At 44.0% G+C, this 20468-nt stretch overlaps 1 protein-coding gene across 1 annotated transcript in view; it reads right to left on the bottom strand.

Moving 5' to 3' along the window:
- Positions 1 to 124: 124 nt before the first annotated feature.
- The window catches only part of LOC144510879 (uncharacterized), a 44105-nt gene continuing 23761 nt past the window's right edge, over positions 125 to 20468 (bottom strand). Inside the window, exons 3-5 of the mRNA XM_078240922.1 lie at positions 14137 to 14277; positions 10777 to 10981; positions 125 to 2480 (exon numbers count right to left, since the gene is read on the bottom strand). Coding sequence (XP_078097048.1) covers positions 2368 to 2480; positions 10777 to 10981; positions 14137 to 14277 — 459 coding nt within the window. The 3' untranslated portion in view covers positions 125 to 2367. The remainder of the gene's footprint in view (positions 2481 to 10776; positions 10982 to 14136; positions 14278 to 20468) is intronic.

The following is a 20468-nucleotide window of genomic DNA, read 5'->3' as shown; positions in this document are numbered from 1 at the left end:
CAACGTTTTGGCCTCAACTACATTCTGTGGTAGTGAATTCCACACATTCACCACCCTCTGGGTGAAAAAATTTCTCCTCACCTCAGTTCTAAAAGGTTTACCCCTTATCCTCAAACTATGACCCCCTAGTTCTGGACTCCCCCACCATCGGGAACATTCTTTCTGAATCTACCCTGTTTAACCCTGTTAGAATTTTATAAGTTTCTATGAAATCCCCTCTCATTCTTCTAAATTACAGTGAATATAATCCTAACCGACTTAATCTCTCCTCATATGACAGACCTGCCATCCCAGGACTCAGCCTGGTAAACCTTCGCTGTACTCCCTCTATAGCAAGGACATCCTTCCTCAGAAGTTTGAAAGGTGACAACCAACACATCCACTATTTCCATGGCCACCTCCTTTCGTACCCGGGATGTAGATTCTCAGCCCTGGGGATTTATTAGCTTTCAGCCCCATTAATTTCTCTCGCACGATTTTCTAATAATACTAATTTCTATAAATTCCTCCTTCTCACTAAACCCTTGGTTCCTGAGCAGTTCTGAGAAAGTATTTGTGTTTTCTTCTGTGAAGAGGAAATAGCTGCTTAATTTCTCTGCCATTTCCTTGTTCTCCATTATAAATTCTCCCATTTCGGACTCTAAGGGACCTACAATTGTCTTCACTAATCTTTGATTTTTTACATACTTAACGAAGCTTTTACAATCCAGTTTTATGTTCTTTGCAAATTTACTCTCATACTCCCCTCATTTTTCCTCTCTTAATCAATCCCTTGGTCATCCTTTGCTGAATTCTAAACTGCTCCCAATCTTAAGTCTTGCCACTTTTTCTCGAAAGGTTACATGATTCCTCTTTGGATCTAATCCTATCTTTAATTTTTTTTGTTAGCCATGGTTTGGACCACTTTTCCTGTTGTGTTTTTGCACCAGAAAGGAATGTATAACCGTTGCAATGCACGTGCTCTTCCTCAAATGTCAACCATTGCCTATCCACCATCATGCCTTATAATGAAGTTCCCAGTCTATCTCAGTCAACTCACTTCTCACACCTCTGTAGCTTCCTTTGCTTAGTTTCAGATTGGATACTTTCTATCCTCATGAAGACTAATGTTATGATCACTGTTACCTAAATGAACCCGCACAGGATTATTAATTAACCTTCTCATTGCACAATGAGAAATCTGAGATAGTCTGTTCCATAGTTGGTTCCCCATCACACAGGTCTAAAACAAATCTCTTACGCTCCAGGAATTCATCCGTCACAGTATTATTGCTAATTTGGTTTGCCCAGTCTATACGTAGATTAAAGTCACCCATGATTACTGTAGCACCCTCATTACAAGCATCTCTAATTTCCTGTTTAATGCAATCTCCTACCTTACCATTACTGTTTGGAGGCATGTAGATAACTCCCAATAATGTTTTCCACCCCATGCTGCCTCTTAGCTCCGCCCAGACTGACTCCATATCTAGAGAGGAAAGGTCAGAGGTCAGCAGAGGGAATATTTAGGTTCATGAGACTCCCAGTTAACTCTGAATCTGAAGAGTTCATTTTTAAGCCTGTACAATGTACACAGTAATCGCTAGCCCTCATCTCCTACCTGCCCCAATATAACGGCCTTGCAGTTTATCTCTCAGCTTCCATTCGGTGCTATAGGGAACTCAGCAGAATGTTTTTAAACCCAGAGAGTGGTGAAAATGTGGAACTTACCATCACGTGGAATAGTTGAGGCGAATTGCAGACATGGTGAATTTATGGGGAAGTTAGACATGATGGATAGAGAAATAGGATATGCTGATCAGGTTAGATGGTGGGAGGCAGCATGTGTGCAGCATAAACGGTGGGACAGTTTGGTCAGATGACCTGTTTTGATGCTGTACATTCGCTGTTATTTTGAATAAAGCAAGCTGTTACTGTTGTATTAGAGGATTTGTGCTTACAAATGCCTTTCACACTGATAAATACTTTCTATAACTGGGGCTATGTAGAATATTATTCACCCAGCCTGAACATTTCTTCATTCCAATATTAGGCAAATTGAACATTTCCATTGAACGAATTTACAAAGCGCATTACTCAGGCTATGAATATGTTTGCATTGCTTTACACAGTCAATTTATAGATTCCTTGTATAGTACATTGCACCTCACTTCATTGCTGATAACATTGTAAACACAGCCATATGTTATCACACACATACACAGAACAATCATTCAGATCATTTAACTGGCATTTCTGGTTACAAATTAATCAAGAAAATTTCCAATTTGAGCTCAATCTGTTCATTGTTATAAAATCTGAAGAACTGAAGTTTGAAAGATTAACAAATTTGAATCAATCTGTAAATAGTGATAATCTAGTGTATCCTCACTGCAAAAACATACGATCATAAAAGCATCCACGTTGCCTTGAATACGTTTGAAGCCAGTCTCCTGACTTTCTCTTGTAGTTTGCTGGCTGAATATTAGGCCGTTCCTCACCTATAGACAAAGAAGAATAATGACAATAAAGAATTGAATCAGGGAATCATAGAATCCCGACAGTGCAGAAGGCCATTTGGCCCATCATGTCTGAACCACCAAAATCCCACCCAGACTCTATCCCCATAACCCCACCTATTTACCCTGACACTAAGGGGCAATTTAGCAAGGCCAATCAACCTAATCCGCACATCTTTGGACTGCGGGGGGAAACCGGAGCACCCGGAGAAAACCCATGCAGACACAGGGAGAACGTGCAGATTCCACACAGACAGTGACCCAAGGCCGGAATTGAACCCGGGTCCCTGGCGCTGTGAGGCAGTAGTGCTAACCACTGTGCCACCGTGTTGCCCATAAATTAATCCAGACTTTTATCTGCATCAGAAAATCCATTAATAAGAGATTGAAGCAATTTGATATGCAAATGAGTCAGTGGACGTCACTCTCACTGTAGGTTTTAAAGTAGAATTTTCCTAGATGTCATCATCATCAGAACTTAAATGGGTTCCAGTCGCTCTGCCCACTCTGCAATGTGCGACCTTTGAACTGGCTGTGAGCTAAGCTTTACAAGTCCAGATCAGGTGAGGAAATCATTATCAAAACACTGAGAGCATCTTGAAACAGCGTTACAGTTCCCTGGACAACTCCCTGGACAGCTCCCTGGACAACTCCCTGGACAACTCCCTGGACAACTCCCTGGACAGCTCCCTGGACAGCTCCCTGGACAGCTCCCTGGACAGCTCCCTGGACGGCTCCGGGTCTTTGTGAAGGAGAGGTCGTGTCTCACAAACTTGATCGAGTTTTTCGAGGAAGTGACGAAGATGATTGATGAGGGTAGGGCAGTGGATGTTGTCTATATGGACTTCAGTAAGGCCTTTGACAAGGTCCCTCATGGCAGACTGGTGCAGAAGGTGAAGTCGCTTGGGATCAGAAGTGAGCTGGCAAGGTGGATACAAAACTGGCTCAGTCAAAGAAGACAGAGGGTAGCAGTGGAAGGGTGTGTTTCTGAATGGAGGGCTGTGACAAGTGGCATTCCTCAGGGATCAGTGCTGGGACCTTTGCTGTTTGTAATATATATATATATATATAAATGATTTGGAGGAAAATGTAACTGGTTTGATTAGTAAGTTTGTGGACGACACAAAGGTTGGTGAATTTGCGGATAGCGATGAGGACCATCAGAGGATACGGCAGGATATAGATCAGTTGGAGACTTGGGCGGAGAGATGGCAGATGGAGTTTAATCCGGACAAATGCGAGGTAATGCATTTTGGAAGGTCTAATACAGATAGGAAATATACAGTAAATGGCAGAACCTTTAAGAGTATTGGTAGGCAAAGGGATCTGGGTGTACAGGTACACAGGTCACTGAAAGTGGCAACGCAGGTGGAGAAGGTAGTCAAGAAGACATACGGCATGCTTGCCTTCATCGGCCGGGGTATTGAGTTTAAAAATTGGCAAGTCATGTTGCAGCTTTATAGAACCTTAGTTAGGCTGCACTTGGAATATAGTGTTCAATTCTGGTCGCCACACTACCAGAAGAATGTGGAGGCTTTGGAGAGGGTACAGAAAAGATTTACCAGGATGTTGCCTGGTATGGAGGGCATTAGCTATGAGGAGAGGTTGGAGAAACTTGGTTTATTCTCACTGGAACGACAGAGGTTGAGGGGAGACCTGATAGAAGTCTACCAGATTCTGAGAGGTATGGACAGTGTGGATAGTCAGAAGTTTTTTCCCAGAGTGGAAGAGTCAATTACTAGGGGGCATAGGTTTAAGGTGCGAGGGGCAAGGTTTAAAAGAGATGTACAAGGCAGATTTTTTTACACAGAGAGTGGTGGGTGCCTGGAACTCCTTGCCAGGGGAGGTAGTGGAAGCGGATACGGTAGTGACTTTTAAGGGGCGTCTTGACAAGTACATGAATGAGATGGGAATAGAGGGATATGGTCCCCGGAAGGGTAGGGGGTATTAGTTAAGTCGGGCAGCATGGTCGGTGCAGGCTTGGAGGGCCAAAGGGCCTGTTCCTGTGCTGTAATTTTCTTTGTTCTTTCAGAGACACAGCTTAGAAACGTTTAGTAAGTTATTATAATTTGCTGCGTGATTACAGGGACAGAGGCAGAAACAGGAGATCCAGCTACAGCCAATGGCAAAGCAGGATAAAAAAATACCCACAAGAGATTGATAGAAATATTTAAAAATAGGCCATTTGGCCCTTCGAGCCTGCTCCGCCATGCAATATTATCGTGGCTGATCTTTGCTCTGTACACCAAGCTCCCACACTATCCACATACCCTTTAACACCTTTAGCACATAGGGGCAGGAATTTACAGCTTCGCTCAACCCGAGACTGCAGAATCCTTCTCGAGGTCCATGGACCTTCCCATTGTCCGCCTCCCACCCACTCTGATTCCCGTGGTGGACGGGTCGGTAGAATTCTGGCGTAGAAATCTATCTCCTTCTTTAACACATTCAGTGACTTGCCCTCGACAACCTTCTGTGGTAGAGAATTCCACAGGTTCACCAATCTCTGAGTGAAGAAGTTCCTCCTCATAATTCTAAATGGCCTACCCCGTATCCTGTGAACCCTTGTTCTAGATGCCCCAAGTCAGGGGAAACCTGCATCAGGTCTGTCCATCCATGTCAGAATTTTATACATTTCAATGAGATATCCTCTCATTCTTCTGAATTCCAGTGAATACAGACCCAGTCAGCCCAACCTCTCCTCCTTCGACAATCCTGCCATCCCAGAGTCAGTCCTATTGAATCACCTTTGCAAGGAGCAAGAGCTGTAGGGTTTAGTACTTTTTATGGTTTGTCTATAATAATCATTCTGTAACATTATTCTAAATAAAATGTAGTGTCAAGGCTGGACTCAAAGAACAAAGAACAATACAGCACAGGAACAGGCCCTTCGGCCCTCCAAGCCTGCGCCGCTCATGTGCCCAACTAGACCATTCGTTTGTATCCCTCTATTCCCAATCTGTTCATGTGGCTATCTAAATAAGTCTTAAACGATCCCAGCGTGTCCGCCTCAATCACCTTGCTTGGCAGTGCATTCCAGGCCCCCACCACCCTCTGTGTAAAATACGTCCCCCTGACATCTGTGTTGAACCTTGCCCCCCTCACCTTGAACCTGTGACCCCTTGTGTTCGTCACCTCCAACCTGGGAAAAAGCTTCCCACTGTTCACCCTATCTATGCCCTTCATAATTTTATACACCTCTATTAGGTCACCCCTCATCCGCCGTCTTTGCAGGGAGAACATCCCCAGTTTACCCAATCTCTCCTCATAGCTAAGACCCTCCATACCAGGCAACATCCTGGTAAACCTTCTCTGTACTCTTTCCAAAGCCTCCACGTCCTTCTGGTAGTGTGGTGACCAGAACTGGACACAGTATTCCAAATGTGGCCTAACCATCATTCTATACAGTTGCAACATCATATGCCAACTTTTATATTCGATGCCCGGTCCAATAAAGGCAAGCATGCCATATGCCTTCTTCACCACCCTCTCCACCTGTGCTGCCACCTTTAAGGATCTGTGGACTTGTACACCCAGGTCCCTCTGTGTGTCTATACTCCTGATGGTTCTGCCATTTATTGTATAGCTCCCCCTTACATTAGATCTACCGACATGCATCATTTCGCATTTATCTGGATTAAATTCCATCTGCCATTTCTCCGCCCAATTTTCCAGCCTATCTATATCCTGCTGTATTCTCTGACAATGTTCATCACTATCCGCAACTCCAGCAATCTTCGTGTCGTCCGCAAACTTACTGATCACACCAGCTACATCTTCCTCCAAATCATTTATATATATCACAAACAGCAGAGGTCCCAGTACAGAGCCCTGCGGAACTCCACTAGTCATGATGTGGAGATGCCGGCGTTGGACTGGGGTAAGCACAGTAAGAACTCCACTAGTCACAGACCTCCAACCGGAAAAAGATCCCTCCACTGCTACCCTCTGTCTTCTATGGCTAAGCCAGTTCTCCACCCATCTAGCTAGCTCACCTTTTATCCCGTGAGATTTAACCTTTTGCACCAGCCTGCCATGAGGGACTCCACACTGGAAGGGGCAACTGGTACAGTTGGAAGGGGCCCACATAGCAACTTGCTATGTTCCCTTGCAGGGGCTACAGACTAGAACATATTTAATGCATGAGATAGAACAGTTAAACTAATAGAATTAAATAATTTATTACGTGCACCAATATATTGAGGTTGGTTTGAGTTAATGCTTGCTTCATTGTGAAGTGAAGGTTATACTCTGATTAAACCTCCATAAGAATGAAAGAGATCGAGCCCAGGACCAGTTTATAAAGAATAAGATGAACGTGAAGCAGCAGAATTGCACAAGTTCAGCTATTCACAGAGATGTGAATCTTAGAACCTATGGAGAAACAGGAAACATCTGTAAGTGCCGACATGTCAGAGCACAGAAGGTGCACAAACTACCAATTACCTCAAATTGATCCAATCATATTTGCCAGGACAAACTATATCCAAATATAGCATGGTATTGCTGGGGAAAGCAGACATTATTAGCACACCTAGAAGATGACAGTCTTCTGGTCAACAGAACACAGCAAGTGAAGAGAAGATGGTGGCCCCTAGGAGCTCGGAACAGCAACTGTCAGAGTGAGTCTCACTGGATATCTATTGCTATTTTTAATCATTAACTTTGTAAAGTTTCACGATTCTTAATAAACTCTCTAACTTGATTAAAGAACGCAAGTTTGTCAAGAATCCAGATACATTAGGGGATCCCTTGTCTTGCACAGATGATCACATCCAGAGGTCACGCTCTCCTGGTGATATCGTACAGAGCATGCAGCAAACTCTAACAAACCTTGCTGAACTGCCCAATGCATTAGCACTCCTCACTATGGCTGGAATTCTCCAGCCGTTCACACCCTGGAGCCACTGCCAGCGAGAACGGAGAAGTTGGTGCTCAACTAAATCCCCATTCACTGCAGCGGGACTGGAGAATCCCAACCGTGGGTGAGGTGGGAGAATTTGACCCGATAGGTACACCGTGTGGGAGTGAAATCCACCCTGTCTGTACCTCAACTACCTTCATTTTTCATTAACTTACATTTCCTGACTTAATGCTAACAGAAACTAAATAAATGGAAGTAATTTGTTCATGTGCCTGAGTTTCTTGCAACAAACACATCCACTTGATGAGCGTACAGCTTGAAATTCCACAGGCTTTCCCTGGTCTCCCACTGTAACTTCAATAGGAGTTTTAGAAGCATAGAACGAGAGTAAAAGATAGAATTAGAAGGTGTGCTGGGCACAGCTTGCAAGAAGTCGCCTTGCTCTGGCGCCATCTTAGATATGGATTGCAAAACCCAGAGGGAAATGGCTTCATCTTAGACTTGGTTTTAGACTGGGAGAATTGGAGTACAATTCCAGGGTCTGTACATTTCACAATTCCTTCTTCATAAGTCACTGAAGGCCAACATCCAGGTGCAGTAAGCAATAAGGAAGGCAAATGACATGTTGGTCTTTATTGCAAGAGGATTTGAGAACAGAAGTGTAAGTCTTGCTGCAATTGTATCGATCCTTGGTGAGACCACACACCTGGAGTATTTGGTCTCCTTCAGAGGGAGCACAGCGAAGGTTTACCAGACTGATTCCTGGGATGGCAGGATTGCTGTGTGAGGAGAGATTGGGTCAACTAGGCCTGTACAGACTGAAATTTAGAAGAATGAGGGGAGACTTCATTGGAGTGTACAAAATTCTTACAGAGTTCAACAAGGTAGATGTAGGAAAGATGTTTCCTCTGCTGGGAGTCCAGAAACAGGGTCAGAGTAAGGCCATTTAGGATTGAGATGAGGAGAAATTTCTTCATTCAGAGGGTGGTGAGTCTTGGGAATTCTGTGCCCCAGAGGGCTATCACAGTTCAGTCATTGACTATGTTCAAGACAGAGGTTGTTGGATTTCTAGATATTAAAGATATTAAGCGCTATGTGGACGGTGCAGGAAAATGGTGCTGAGGTAGAAATCAGCCGTGACCTAGATAAACGGCGGAGCAGACTCAAGGGGCCGAAAGGCCTACTCCTGCTCTTATTTCCTATGTTCCAATGCACGTTTTAAACCAACCCAGTGTTCAGTCTTTGTATTTACCCAATTGGGGAGGCAGTGGCATTGTCAGTGGACTAGTAATCCAGAGGCCCAAACAAGATCTGGGGACCCTGGTCCAAATCCCACCAGAGCAGCTGGTGAAATTTGAATTCAATAAAGATCTAGAATTAGAAGTCCAATAATGACTGTGAAATGATTATCATTTGTCAAAAAACCCCCATCTGATTCACTAATATCCTTTAGGGAAGGAAATCTGCCACCCTTACCCGGTCTGGCCTACATGTGACTCCAAACCCACAGCAATGTGGTTGACTCTCTGAAATGGAGGGCAGTTAGGGATGGGCAATAAATGCTGCCTAGCCAGCGACACCCATCACTAGCGATGTCCCATAAAATGAATGAAAAAGAATTTACAGGAGTGCCAGATTCCTGAGTATCCGTGAAGTATCTTCCTGTGTCCATGTCAAGAACAGCTAATATTCCCAGTAATATTAGGTGCTGCTCTGACTGTCCTACCTTGATGTGGAGATGCCGGCGTTGGACTGGGGTAAACACAGTAAGAAGTTTAACAACACCAGGTTAAAGTCCAACAGGTTTATTTGGTAGCAAAAGCCACACAAGCTTTCGAAGCTCTAAGCCCCTTCTTCAGGTGAGTGGGAATTCTGTTCACAAACAGAGTTTATAAAGACACAGACTCAATTTACAGTTTACAGGACCTGCAGAGTTTCACTGGCTGTCTTGTCTGGAGACAATACACATCTTTTTAGCCTGTCTTGATGCTCTCTCCACTCCCATTGTTTTGTTTCTTAAAGACTTGATTAGTTGTAAGTATTCGCATTCCAACCAGTATTCATGTAAATTGAGTCTGTGTCTTTATAAACTCTGTTTGTGAACAGAATTCCCACTCACCTGAAGAAGGGGCTTAGAGCTTCGAAAGCTTGTGTGGCTTTTGCTACCAAATAAACCTGTTGGACTTTAACCTGGTGTTGTTAAACTTCTTACTGTGTCCTACCTTGTACAGTTTTGCCATGTGCCCTGTCATTTGAGCCTCATAAATGCTTACTCCAAGCATGGTCCCTATTGCTGAGCATTGGCTCACCAATCACACAGGTCTAACCAGGAGAGATTATAGTCAGCAGTGAGAGCAGTGAAGCCTGTACAATGTTTCCTCCAGTCAATAAACCATAAAAGATAGTTTCCTGGAAGACTGAAATGTAGCAATCTGAGACTCATGTGAGACACTCCAGCTAAACATGGGACCTGTAGTATTTGGGTTCCAATAACTGACAGGGCAGAGACTGACAGTTTATTAACAGTAACTGAGCAACTCTTAGATGCTGTGTCTGCCCATGCTCCAAGAGAACTTCTACACTTCCAATATGCCACCCCTTTTGTATCCGCATCATCGCAACATTCACATGATCACCTTGTCTACATCTGCCCCATTTAAGTTGGCTCAACTGGAAGTAGTGAGGTGTAACAATGTAAGAGAACAGTCATTAAAGTATGAACTATTGACAGCATCTGACATTAAACAGAGTTAACAACACCCAATGATTTACAATGTACAAAATATGGAGTGTACAGCTGGTGCATTGCCCATCACGTCTCCTCCTCCCCCCGCCTTTTAAAAAAAATGTCAATTCGTAGACTAGTTCGTCACATTGTCCTTGAAGCTTGGGTTTGGTTGGCTGAGTTGCGTGCAGTGGAGAGTGACCACACCTCCCGGGTAGATTATCTGCCAGACGCCACCAGGTCTACCCGAGTATATCAATGGAAGTTCTTTGGTTTTTTGCTATAGAGTGACACTGAGTGCTCAGAGATGTTGTCTAGTGGACCGTGCAGCTTGCTCTTTGGGGGTGCCAATAGTAATAAAATATACGCTGGAATGGTTACAGAGGACCACTCCCTGGGGGGGGGGGATACACTCCACATGAGCCTCCTCGCACCAGACTTCATTTTACTCCATCAACATTATCTTCTGTTCCTTTCGCCCTCAAAGTGCCTAACCTAGTTTTTCCTCAAATGTATCTAAGCCATGCACCTCAAATACCCTTTGCAGCACCAAATTTACCCTCTAAATCTACTTATAGCTCAAAAGATCATTGTTAGGCTAATATTTAAATGGATATGTTATTTTTCTATGCAGTTATTAAACTTGTCTTAAAGATTAAAGACACAGGTCAGAGGTAGCACATACATACCTGTAATGATGTTGTGAGTGTGCCTTTTTGGATGAAATTCAGGAATGTTGGCACATGGTGGAAGCTGATATCGGATATCAAGCATCGAGGAATAAGAAGTGGAATAACTTTGACTGCAACTTGGAGGGTTGGTTATTTCTTTCATTGCTAGGCCCCATGTACCTCTCGTTCGATTTTCAGCGACTGTTTCGTTCTGAATGCTGCGCTTTAAGAAAGAAAAGAAAATTTTATAAGTGTTTAAAAGTTGCGCTTTGAAGATACATAAATTAGAAAAATAAATCTTTAAAAAATCATTCACTGATATGTTTGAAATTAAGCCTAATATTGGTTTTAACCAATAAAACCAAATAGTTTCTACTGGATTCAGTCTTTTAAAGTTGGAGGCTCTCGGCGCAGGCTTGGAGGGCCGAAGGGCCTGTTCCTGTGCTGTACTGTTCTTTGTAGAACAAAAACAAATTAAAAATTCAATATTCTCCCCAGGGAGACCCTGTAAATACATGAATCTGATTTTAAAATCCTGCCAGGACTGCTGTACCACAAAACCTGTCTGTCACCATGAGCTTTATTGTATTTCCTTCTTCTAGCTGACTCTCATAATAACTGCAGGAACTCACCAAGACTCCTTCAACAGCACCTTCCAAATCAATGACCATTTCCATCTCGAACAACGGCAGCAGATACCTGGGAACACCACCACCTGCAAGTTCCCCTCTGAGTCACTCACCATCCTGGCTTGGAAATATATCGCCGTTCCTTCACTGTCGCTGGGTCAAAATCATGGAATTCCTTCCCTAACAGCACAGTGGGTATACCTACACCTCATAGACTGCAGTGGTTCAAGAAGGTAGCTCAAGGGCAATTAGGGATGGGCAGAAAATACTGGCCCAGCCAGCGACACCCACATCCCATTAAAGGAGTGGGTAATTTGGCCAATCAAGTCCGTTTAATCCGTTCAACCATTTAAAAAAATATTTTAATAACCTTCCTTCCCCAGCAAGTCAGTTATCTTTAAAACCCCTTATTTGGTTTTGTATCTTTGGGGCAGTGGTAAAATATTCTCATAATCTTTTCTGTGATTTTTTTCCCCCTGGTTTAATTTAATCAGCATCACAAATGCTATGATTATGATCCCAAGTTTACATTCCACTAGGTTTAACACCAATCTCAAATCTTTTAATGGAAAGAAAGTGAAGAAACCCATTTTAATTAGTAATCCTGGTGTTTCCAAACCAAATCAAAATGTCAACAAGAGATAAATACCATTTAAAGTTTTGCTTATTCATTTCCTGGGTTGGCTGAGAGTAACTGAGACACAAGGATTACAATTCCTTACAGCATTGTTGTCAGAAAGTAAATGCACTGCATGGCTCACGGAAAGGAACAGGAGTGTCCAAAGATGTGCAGGTTAGGTTGATTGGCCGTGCTAAATTGCCCCTTAGTGTCCCAGGATGTGTAGGTTAGAGGGATTAACAGGGATTAGCAGTTTACGATTTACATAGATGATTTGGAGTTGGGGACCAAGTGTAGTGTGTCAAAATTCACAGATGACACTAAGATGGGTGGAAGAGCAAAGTGTGCAGAGGATGCTGAAAGTCCGCAAAGGGATATAGATAGTCTAAACGAGTGGGTGAGGGTCTGGCAGATGGAGTACAATGTTGGTAAATGTGAGGTCATCCATTTTGATAGGAATAACAGCAAAATGGATTATTATTTAAATGGTAAAAAATTGCAGCATGCTGCTGTGCAGGGGGACCTGGTGTCCTTGTGCAGGAAACTCAAGGAGTTGGTTTGCAGGTGCAGCAGGTAATTAAGAAGGCAAATGGAATTTTGTCCTTCATTGCTCGAGAGATGGAGTTTAAAAACAGTGAGGTTATGTTGCAGCTGTATAAGGTGCTGGTGAGGCCACACCTGGAGTACTGTGCACAGTTTTGGTCTCCTTACTTGAGAAAGGATATACTGGCACTGGAGGGGGTGCAGGGGAGATTCACTAGGTTGATTCCGGAGTTGAGAGGGTTGGCTTATGAGGAGAGACTGAGTAGACTGGGCCTGTACTCATTGGAGTTTAGAAGGTTGGGGGGAGATCTTATAGAGACATATAAGATAATGAAGGGGCTAGACAGGGTAGAAGCAGCGAGGTTATTTCCACTTACAATGGAAACAAGAACTAGGGGGCATAGCCTCAAAATACGGGGGAGTCAATTTAGAACAGAGTTGAGGAGGAACTTCTTCTCCCAGAGGGTAGTGAATCTTTGGAATTCTCTGCCCAATGAAGCAGTAGAGGCTACCTCGTTAAATGTGTTTAAGTCACAGGTGGATAGATAGATAGATTTTTAACCATTAAGCGGGTGGGTAAGTGGAACTGAACCCACTATCAGATCAGCCATGATCTTATTGAATGGCGGAGCAGGCTCGAGGGGCCAAATGGCCTACTCCTGCTCCTAGTTCTTTTGTTCTTAAATATGTGGGGTTTCGGGGATAGGGCCAGGGTGGGATTGTTGTTGGTGCAGACACGGTGGGCCGAATGGCCTCTTTCTGCACTGTAGGGATTCTATGGTTTCTATGGTTTTATTTTGAATTCAAGACTGTTACACGATCTTCCATGTTATTTTTCACAGGGACATCAAGATCAAGTGCAATTAAAAAGAGAAAACAAGCTTAAGAGTTAAAATCTAAACTTACAGGAAAATAGAATAACATGACAAAGACAATGGGTGGGATTTTCCTGCTGCGCTCGCCACAAAACATGAAAATTCTGCCCGAGGTTAAGGGACCTTTGCATGGTCCCCACCCCTGCGCCCTGCTCGCTATGATTCCCGTGGCGAGCGGGACGGGAAAATTCCCCTAATGAGAGATTTCCTGAAGATGTTCACAGAGTGAGCACAGAGTTACTAACTTGCCAGATTGTGTAATTACTGTGTGACAAGTTTACATAAGCAAATAACAAATGTACAAATAGAAAAATATAATAATAGGCTGGCAGAAAAACAACAAGCATTTGAAACACAGTCAATTGGTCCAGAGAGGAAGTGTACACCGAGAAACGGATATATAATGTCCTTTAATTAATTTTACAAAGCATTGCTCTATCTTTAAATTAACAAGAAAGTTTATGATTCATTGGCACATTTATGTGAATTAGACTTTATACCATTTTTTTAATAATTCCACTGATAGGAATCAGAAAAATACATATTTAATAAAACAGAGTTTATACAGAAACTGACATTTATTTTTAAATGTAACTGAAATACAAATCTAATTAAAATGTAAAACGTGGAGCAGAACCCAACGTGTTCAAAAGGTGAAACATACAAAAATATAAACACAACTGTCTATGTATTAAACAATTCTAGAACTTACTGGTATAACTTCCTTTAGATAAAAGGTTTCTCTGTGTGTGGTTAGATGTTCATTTTCCTCTGTATTCATACCAAGGTGTTTTATCTCATCGGGGTACCCAGAATATTTAATTATAGGTTGAATCCTCCGACTAGTATAAAACTAGCAAAAGAAGTGAAATATGTAAGTATATATAATAAACAATTTAAAAGAACATTGAATGGCTTTATCTGTTTTTAAAATATTTTTAAAAGTTTCCCAGTTCAGGATTCTTTATTTAACTATTGGAGAGGAGATAAACCAGCCAGCTCAGAGAGCACAGGGGAAACCACAAGGCCACAGTTAGAGTACAGTGTGGGGCCACAGTTAGAGTACTGTGTACAGCCACAGTTAGAGTACTGTGTACAGCCACAGTTAGAGTACTGTGTACAGCCACAGTTAGAGTACAGTGTGGGGCCACAGTTAGAGTACTGTGTACAGCCACAGTTAGAGTACTGTGTACAGCCACAGTTAGAGTACAGTGTGGGGCCACAGTTAGAGTACTGTGTACAGCCACAGTTAGAGTACTGTGTACAGCCACAGTTAGAGTACTGTGTGCAGCCACAGTTAGAGTACTGTGTGAGGCCACAGTTAGAGTACAGTGTGAGGCCACAGTTAGAGTACTGTGTACAGCCACAGTTAGAGTACTGTGTGGGGCCACAGTTAGAGTACTGTGTACAGCCACAGTTAGAGTACTGTGTGAGGCCACAGTTAGAGTACTGTGTACAGCCACAGTTAGAGTACTGTGTACAGCCACAGTTAGAGTACTGTGTGGGGCCACAGTTAGAGTACTGTGTACAGCCACAGTTAGAGTACTGTGTGCAGCCACAGTTAGAGTACTGTGTACAGCCACAGTTAGAGTACTGTGTGGGGCCACAGTTAGAGTACTGTGTACAGCCACAGTTAGAGTACTGTGTGAGGCTACAGTTAGAGTACTGTGTACAGCCACAGTTAGAGTACTGTGTACAGCCACAGTTAGAGTACTGTGTGAGGCTACAGTTAGAGTACTGTGTACAGCCACAGTTAGAGTACTGTGTACAGCCACAGTTAGAGTACTGTGTACAGCCACAGTTAGAGTACTGTGTACAGCCACAGTTAGAGTACTGTGTACAGCCACAGTTAGAGTACTGTGTGCAGCCACAGTTAGAGTACTGTGTGAGGCTACAGTTAGAGTACAGTGTGAGGCCACAGTTAGAGTACTGTGTACAGCCACAGTTAGAGTACTGTGTACAGCCACAGTTAGAGTACTGTGTGCAGCCACAGTTAGAGTACTGTGTGAGGCTACAGTTAGAGTACAGTGTGAGGCCACAGTTAGAGTATAGTGTGAGGCCACAGTTAGAGTACTGTGTACAGCCACAGTTAGAGTACTGTGTACAGCCACAGTTAGAGTACTGTGTGAGGCTACAGTTAGAGTACTGTGTACAGCCACAGTTAGAGTACTGTGTACAGCCACAGTTAGAGTACTGTGTACAGCCACAGTTAGAGTACTGTGTACAGCCACAGTTAGAGTACTGTGTACAGCCACAGTTAGAGTACTGTGTACAGCCACAGTTAGAGTACTGTGTACAGCCACAGTTAGAGTACTGTGTACAGCCACAGTTAGAGTACTGTGTACAGCCACAGTTAGAGTACTGTGTACAGCCACAGTTAGAGTACTGTGTGCAGCCACAGTTAGAGTACTGTGTGAGGCTACAGTTAGAGTACTGTGTATGGCCACAGTTAGAGTACTGTGTACAGCCACAGTTAGAGTACTGTGTGAGGCTACAGTTAGAGTACTGTGTATGGCCACAGTTAGAGTACTGTGTGAGGCTACAGTTAGAGTACTGTGTACAGCCACAGTTAGAGTACTGTGTACAGCCACAGTTAGAGTACTGTGTACAGCCACAGTTACAGTACTGTGTACAGCCACAGTTAGAGTACTGTGTACAGCCACAGTTAGAGTACTGTGTGAGGCTACAGTTAGAGTACTGTGTACAGCCACAGTTACAGTACTGTGTACAGCCACAGTTAGAGTACTGTGTGCAGCCACAGTTAGAGTACTGTGTGAGGCTACAGTTAGAGTACTGTGTATGGCCACAGTTAGAGTACTGTGTACAGCCACAGTTAGAGTACTGTGTATAGCCACAGTTAAGAGTACTGTGTGAGGCTACAGTTAGAGTACTGTGTGCAGCCACAGTTAGAGTACTGTGTACAGCCACAGTTAGAGTACTGTGTACAGCCACAGTTAGAGTACTGTGTACAGCCACAGTTAGAGTACTGTGTACAGCCACAGTTAGAGTACTGTGTACAGCCACAGTTAGAGTACTGTGTACAGCCACAGTTAGAGTACTGTGTACAGCCACAGTTAGAGTACTGTGTACAGCCACAGTTAGAGTACTGTGTACAGCCACAGTTAGAGTACTGTGTACAGCCACAGTTACAGTACTGTGTACAGCCACAGTTAGAGTACTGTGTACAGCCACAGTTAGAGTACTGTGTACAGCCACAGTTAGAGTACTGTGTACAGCCACAGTTAGAGTACTGTGTGCAGCCACAGTTAGAGTACTGTGTGAGGCTACAGTTAGAGTACTGTGTATGGCCACAGTTAGAGTACTGTGTACAGCCACAGTTAGAGTACTGTGTGAGGCTACAGTTAGAGTACTGTGTACAGCCACAGTTAGAGTACTGTGTGAGGCTACAGTTAGAGTACTGTGTATGGCCACAGTTAGAGTACTGTGTGAGGCTACAGTTAGAGTACTGTGTACAGCCACAGTTAGAGTACTGTGTACAGCCACAGTTAGAGTACTGTGTGAGGCCACAGTTAGAGTACAGTGTGAGGCCACAGTTAGAGTACTGTGTACAGCCACAGTTAGAGTACTGTGTGAGGCTACAGTTAGAGTACTGTGTACAGCGACAGTTAGAGTACTGTGTACAGCCACAGTTAGAGTACTGTGTACGGCCACAGTTAGAGTACTGTGTACAGCCACAGTTAGAGTACTGTGTACAGCCACAGTTAGAGTACTGTGTGAGGCTACAGTTAGAGTACTGTGTACAGCGACAGTTAGAGTACTGTGTACAGCCACAGTTAGAGTACTGTGTACAGCGACAGTTAGAGTACTGTGTACAGCCACAGTTACAGTACTGTGTACAGCCACAGTTAGAGTACTGTGTACAGCCACAGTTAGAGTACTGTGTGCAGCCACAGTTAGAGTACTGTGTGAGGCTACAGTTAGAGTACTGTGTATGGCCACAGTTAGAGTACTGTGTACAGCCACAGTTAGAGTACTGTGTACAGCCACAGTTAGAGTACTGTGTACAGCCACAGTTAGAGTACTGTGTGAGGCTACAGTTAGAGTACTGTGTATGGCCACAGTTAGAGTACTGTGTACAGCCACAGTTAGAGTACTGTGTACAGCCACAGTTAAGAGTACTGTGTGAGGCTACAGTTAGAGTACTGTGTGAGGCTACAGTTAGAGTACTGTGTACAGCCACAGTTAGAGTACTGTGTGAGGTTACAGTTAGAGTACTGTGTACAGCCACAGTTAGAGTACTGTGTACAGCCACAGTTAGAGTACTGTGTACAGCCACAGTTAGAGTACTGTGTACAGCCACAGTTAGAGTACTGTGTACAGCCACAGTTAGAGTACTGTGTACAGCCACAGTTAGAGTACTGTGTACAGCCACAGTTAGAGTACTGTGTACAGCCACAGTTAAGAGTACTGTGTGAGGCTACAGTTAGAGTACTGTGTGAGGCTACAGTTAGAGTACTGTGTACAGCCACAGTTAGAGTACTGTGTGAGGCTACAGTTAGAGTACTGTGTGAGGTTACAGTTAGAGTACTGTGTACAGCCACAGTTAGAGTACTGTGTACAGCCACAGTTAGAGTACTGTGTACAGCCACAGTTAAGAGTACTGTGTGAGGCTACAGTTAGAGTACTGTGTACAGCCACAGTTAGAGTACTGTGTACAGCCACAGTTAGAGTACTGTGTGAGGCTACAGTTAGAGTACTGTGTGAGGCCACAGTTAGAGTACTGTGTACAGCCACAGTTAAGAGTACTGTGTGAGGCTACAGTTAGAGTACTGTGTACAGCCACAGTTAGAGTACTGTGTGCAGCCACAGTTAGAGTACTGTGTACAGCCACAGTTAGAGTACTGTGTACAGCCACAGTTAGAGTACTGTGTGAGGCCACAGTTAGAGTACTGTGTGCAGCCACAGTTAGAGTACTGTGTACAGCCACAGTTAGAGTACTGTGTACAGCCACAGTTAGAGTACTGTGTACAGCCACAGTTAGAGTACTGTGTACAGCCACAGTTAAAGTACTGTGTGAGGCCACAGTTACAGTACTGTGTACAGCCACAGTTAGAGTACTGTGTGAGGCCACAGTTAGAGTACTGTGTGCAGCCACAGTTAAAGTACTGTGTACGGCCACAGTTAGAGTACTGTGTACAGCCACAGTTAGAGTACTGTGTACAGCCACAGTTAGAGTACTGTGTACGGCTACAGTTAGAGTACTGTGTACAGCCACAGTTAGAGTACTGTGTACAGCCACAGTTAGAGTACTGTGTACAGCCACAGTTAGAGTACTGTGTACGGCTACAGTTAGAGTACTGTGTACAGCCACAGTTAGAGTACTGTGTACAGCCACAGTTAGAGTACTGTGTACAGCCACAGTTAGAGTACTGTGTACGGCCACAGTTAGAGTACTGTGTACAGCCACAGTTAGAGTACTGTGTACGGCTACAGTTAGAGTACTGTGTGCAGCCACAGTTAGTGTACTGTGTACAGCCACAGTTAGAGTACTGTGTACAGCCACAGTTAGAGTACTGTGTACAGCCACAGTTAAGAGTACTGTGTGAGGCTACAGTTAGAGTACTGTGTATGGCCACAGTTAGAGTACTGTGTGAGGCTACAGTTAGAGTACTGTGTACAGCCACAGTTAGAGTACTGTGTACAGCCACAGTTAGAGTACTGTGTACAGCCACAGTTAAGAGTACTGTGTGAGGCTACAGTTAGAGTACTGTGTACAGCCACAGTTAGAGTACTGTGTACAGCCACAGTTAGAGTACTGTGTACAGCCACAGTTAAGAGTACTGTGTGAGGCTACAGTTAGAGTACTGTGTACAGCCACAGTTAGAGTACTGTGTGAGGCTACAGTTAGAGTACTGTGTGAGGCTACAGTTAGAGTACTGTGTGCAGCCACAGTTAGAGTACTGTGTGCAGCCACAGTTAGAGTACTGTGTGCAGCTACAGTTAGAGTACTGTGTACAGCCACAGTTACAGTACTGTGTACGGCCACAGTTAGAGTACTGTGTACAGCCACAGTTAGAGTACTGTGTACAGCCACAGTTAGAGTACTGTGTACAGCCACAGTTAGAGTACTGTGTGAGGCTACAGTTAGAGTACTGTGTGAGGCTACAGTTAGAGTACTGTGTGCAGCCACAGTTAGAGTACTGTGTGCAGCCACAGTTAGAGTACTGTGTACAGCCACAGTTAGAGTACTGTGTGCAGCCACAGTTAGAGTACTGTGTGCAGCTACAGTTAGAGTACTGTGTACAGCCACAGTTAGAGTACTGTGTGCAGCCACAGTTAGAGTACTGTGTACAGCCACAGTTAGAGTACTGTGTGCAGCCACAGTTAGAGTACTGTGTGCAGCTACAGTTAGAGTACTGTGTACAGCCACAGTTAGAGTACTGTGTGCAGCTACAGTTAGAGTACTGTGTACAGCCACAGTTAGAGTACTGTGTACAGCCACAGTTAGAGTACTGTGTACAGCCACAGTTAGAGTACTGTGTGAGGCCACAGTTAGAGTACTGTGTGCAGCCACAGTTAGAGTACTGTGTGAGGCTACAGTTAGAGTACTGTGTACGGCCACAGTTAGAGTACTGTGTACAGCCACAGTTAGAGTACTGTGTACGGCCACAGTTAGAGTACTGTGTACAGCCACAGTTAGAGTACTGTGTACAGCCACAGTTAGAGTACTGTGTGCAGCCACAGTTAGAGTACTGTGTGCAGCCACAGTTAGAGTACTGTGTACAGCCACAGTTAGAGTACTGTGTACAGCCACAGTTAGAGTACTGTGTACAGCCACAGTTAGAGTACTGTGTGCAGCCACAGTTAGAGTACTGTGTACAGTTCTGGTCGCCACATTATAGGAAGGATGTGATTTTACTGGAGGGGGTACAGAGGAGATTCACCAGAATACCGCCTGGGATGGTACATTTAAGTTATAAAGAGAGAATGGGTAGGCTTGGGTTATTTTCGTCGGACCAGAGAAGTCTGAGGGGCGACCTGATCGAGGTGTACAAGAATATGAGGGACATGGACAAAGTGGAT

This window comes from Mustelus asterias, chromosome 23, assembly GCF_964213995.1.
Source record: "Mustelus asterias chromosome 23, sMusAst1.hap1.1, whole genome shotgun sequence".
NCBI lineage: Eukaryota > Metazoa > Chordata > Chondrichthyes > Carcharhiniformes > Triakidae > Mustelus > Mustelus asterias.
Note: the sequence above shows the minus strand (reverse complement) of the source record. Positions and strands in the feature narration are given on the sequence as shown.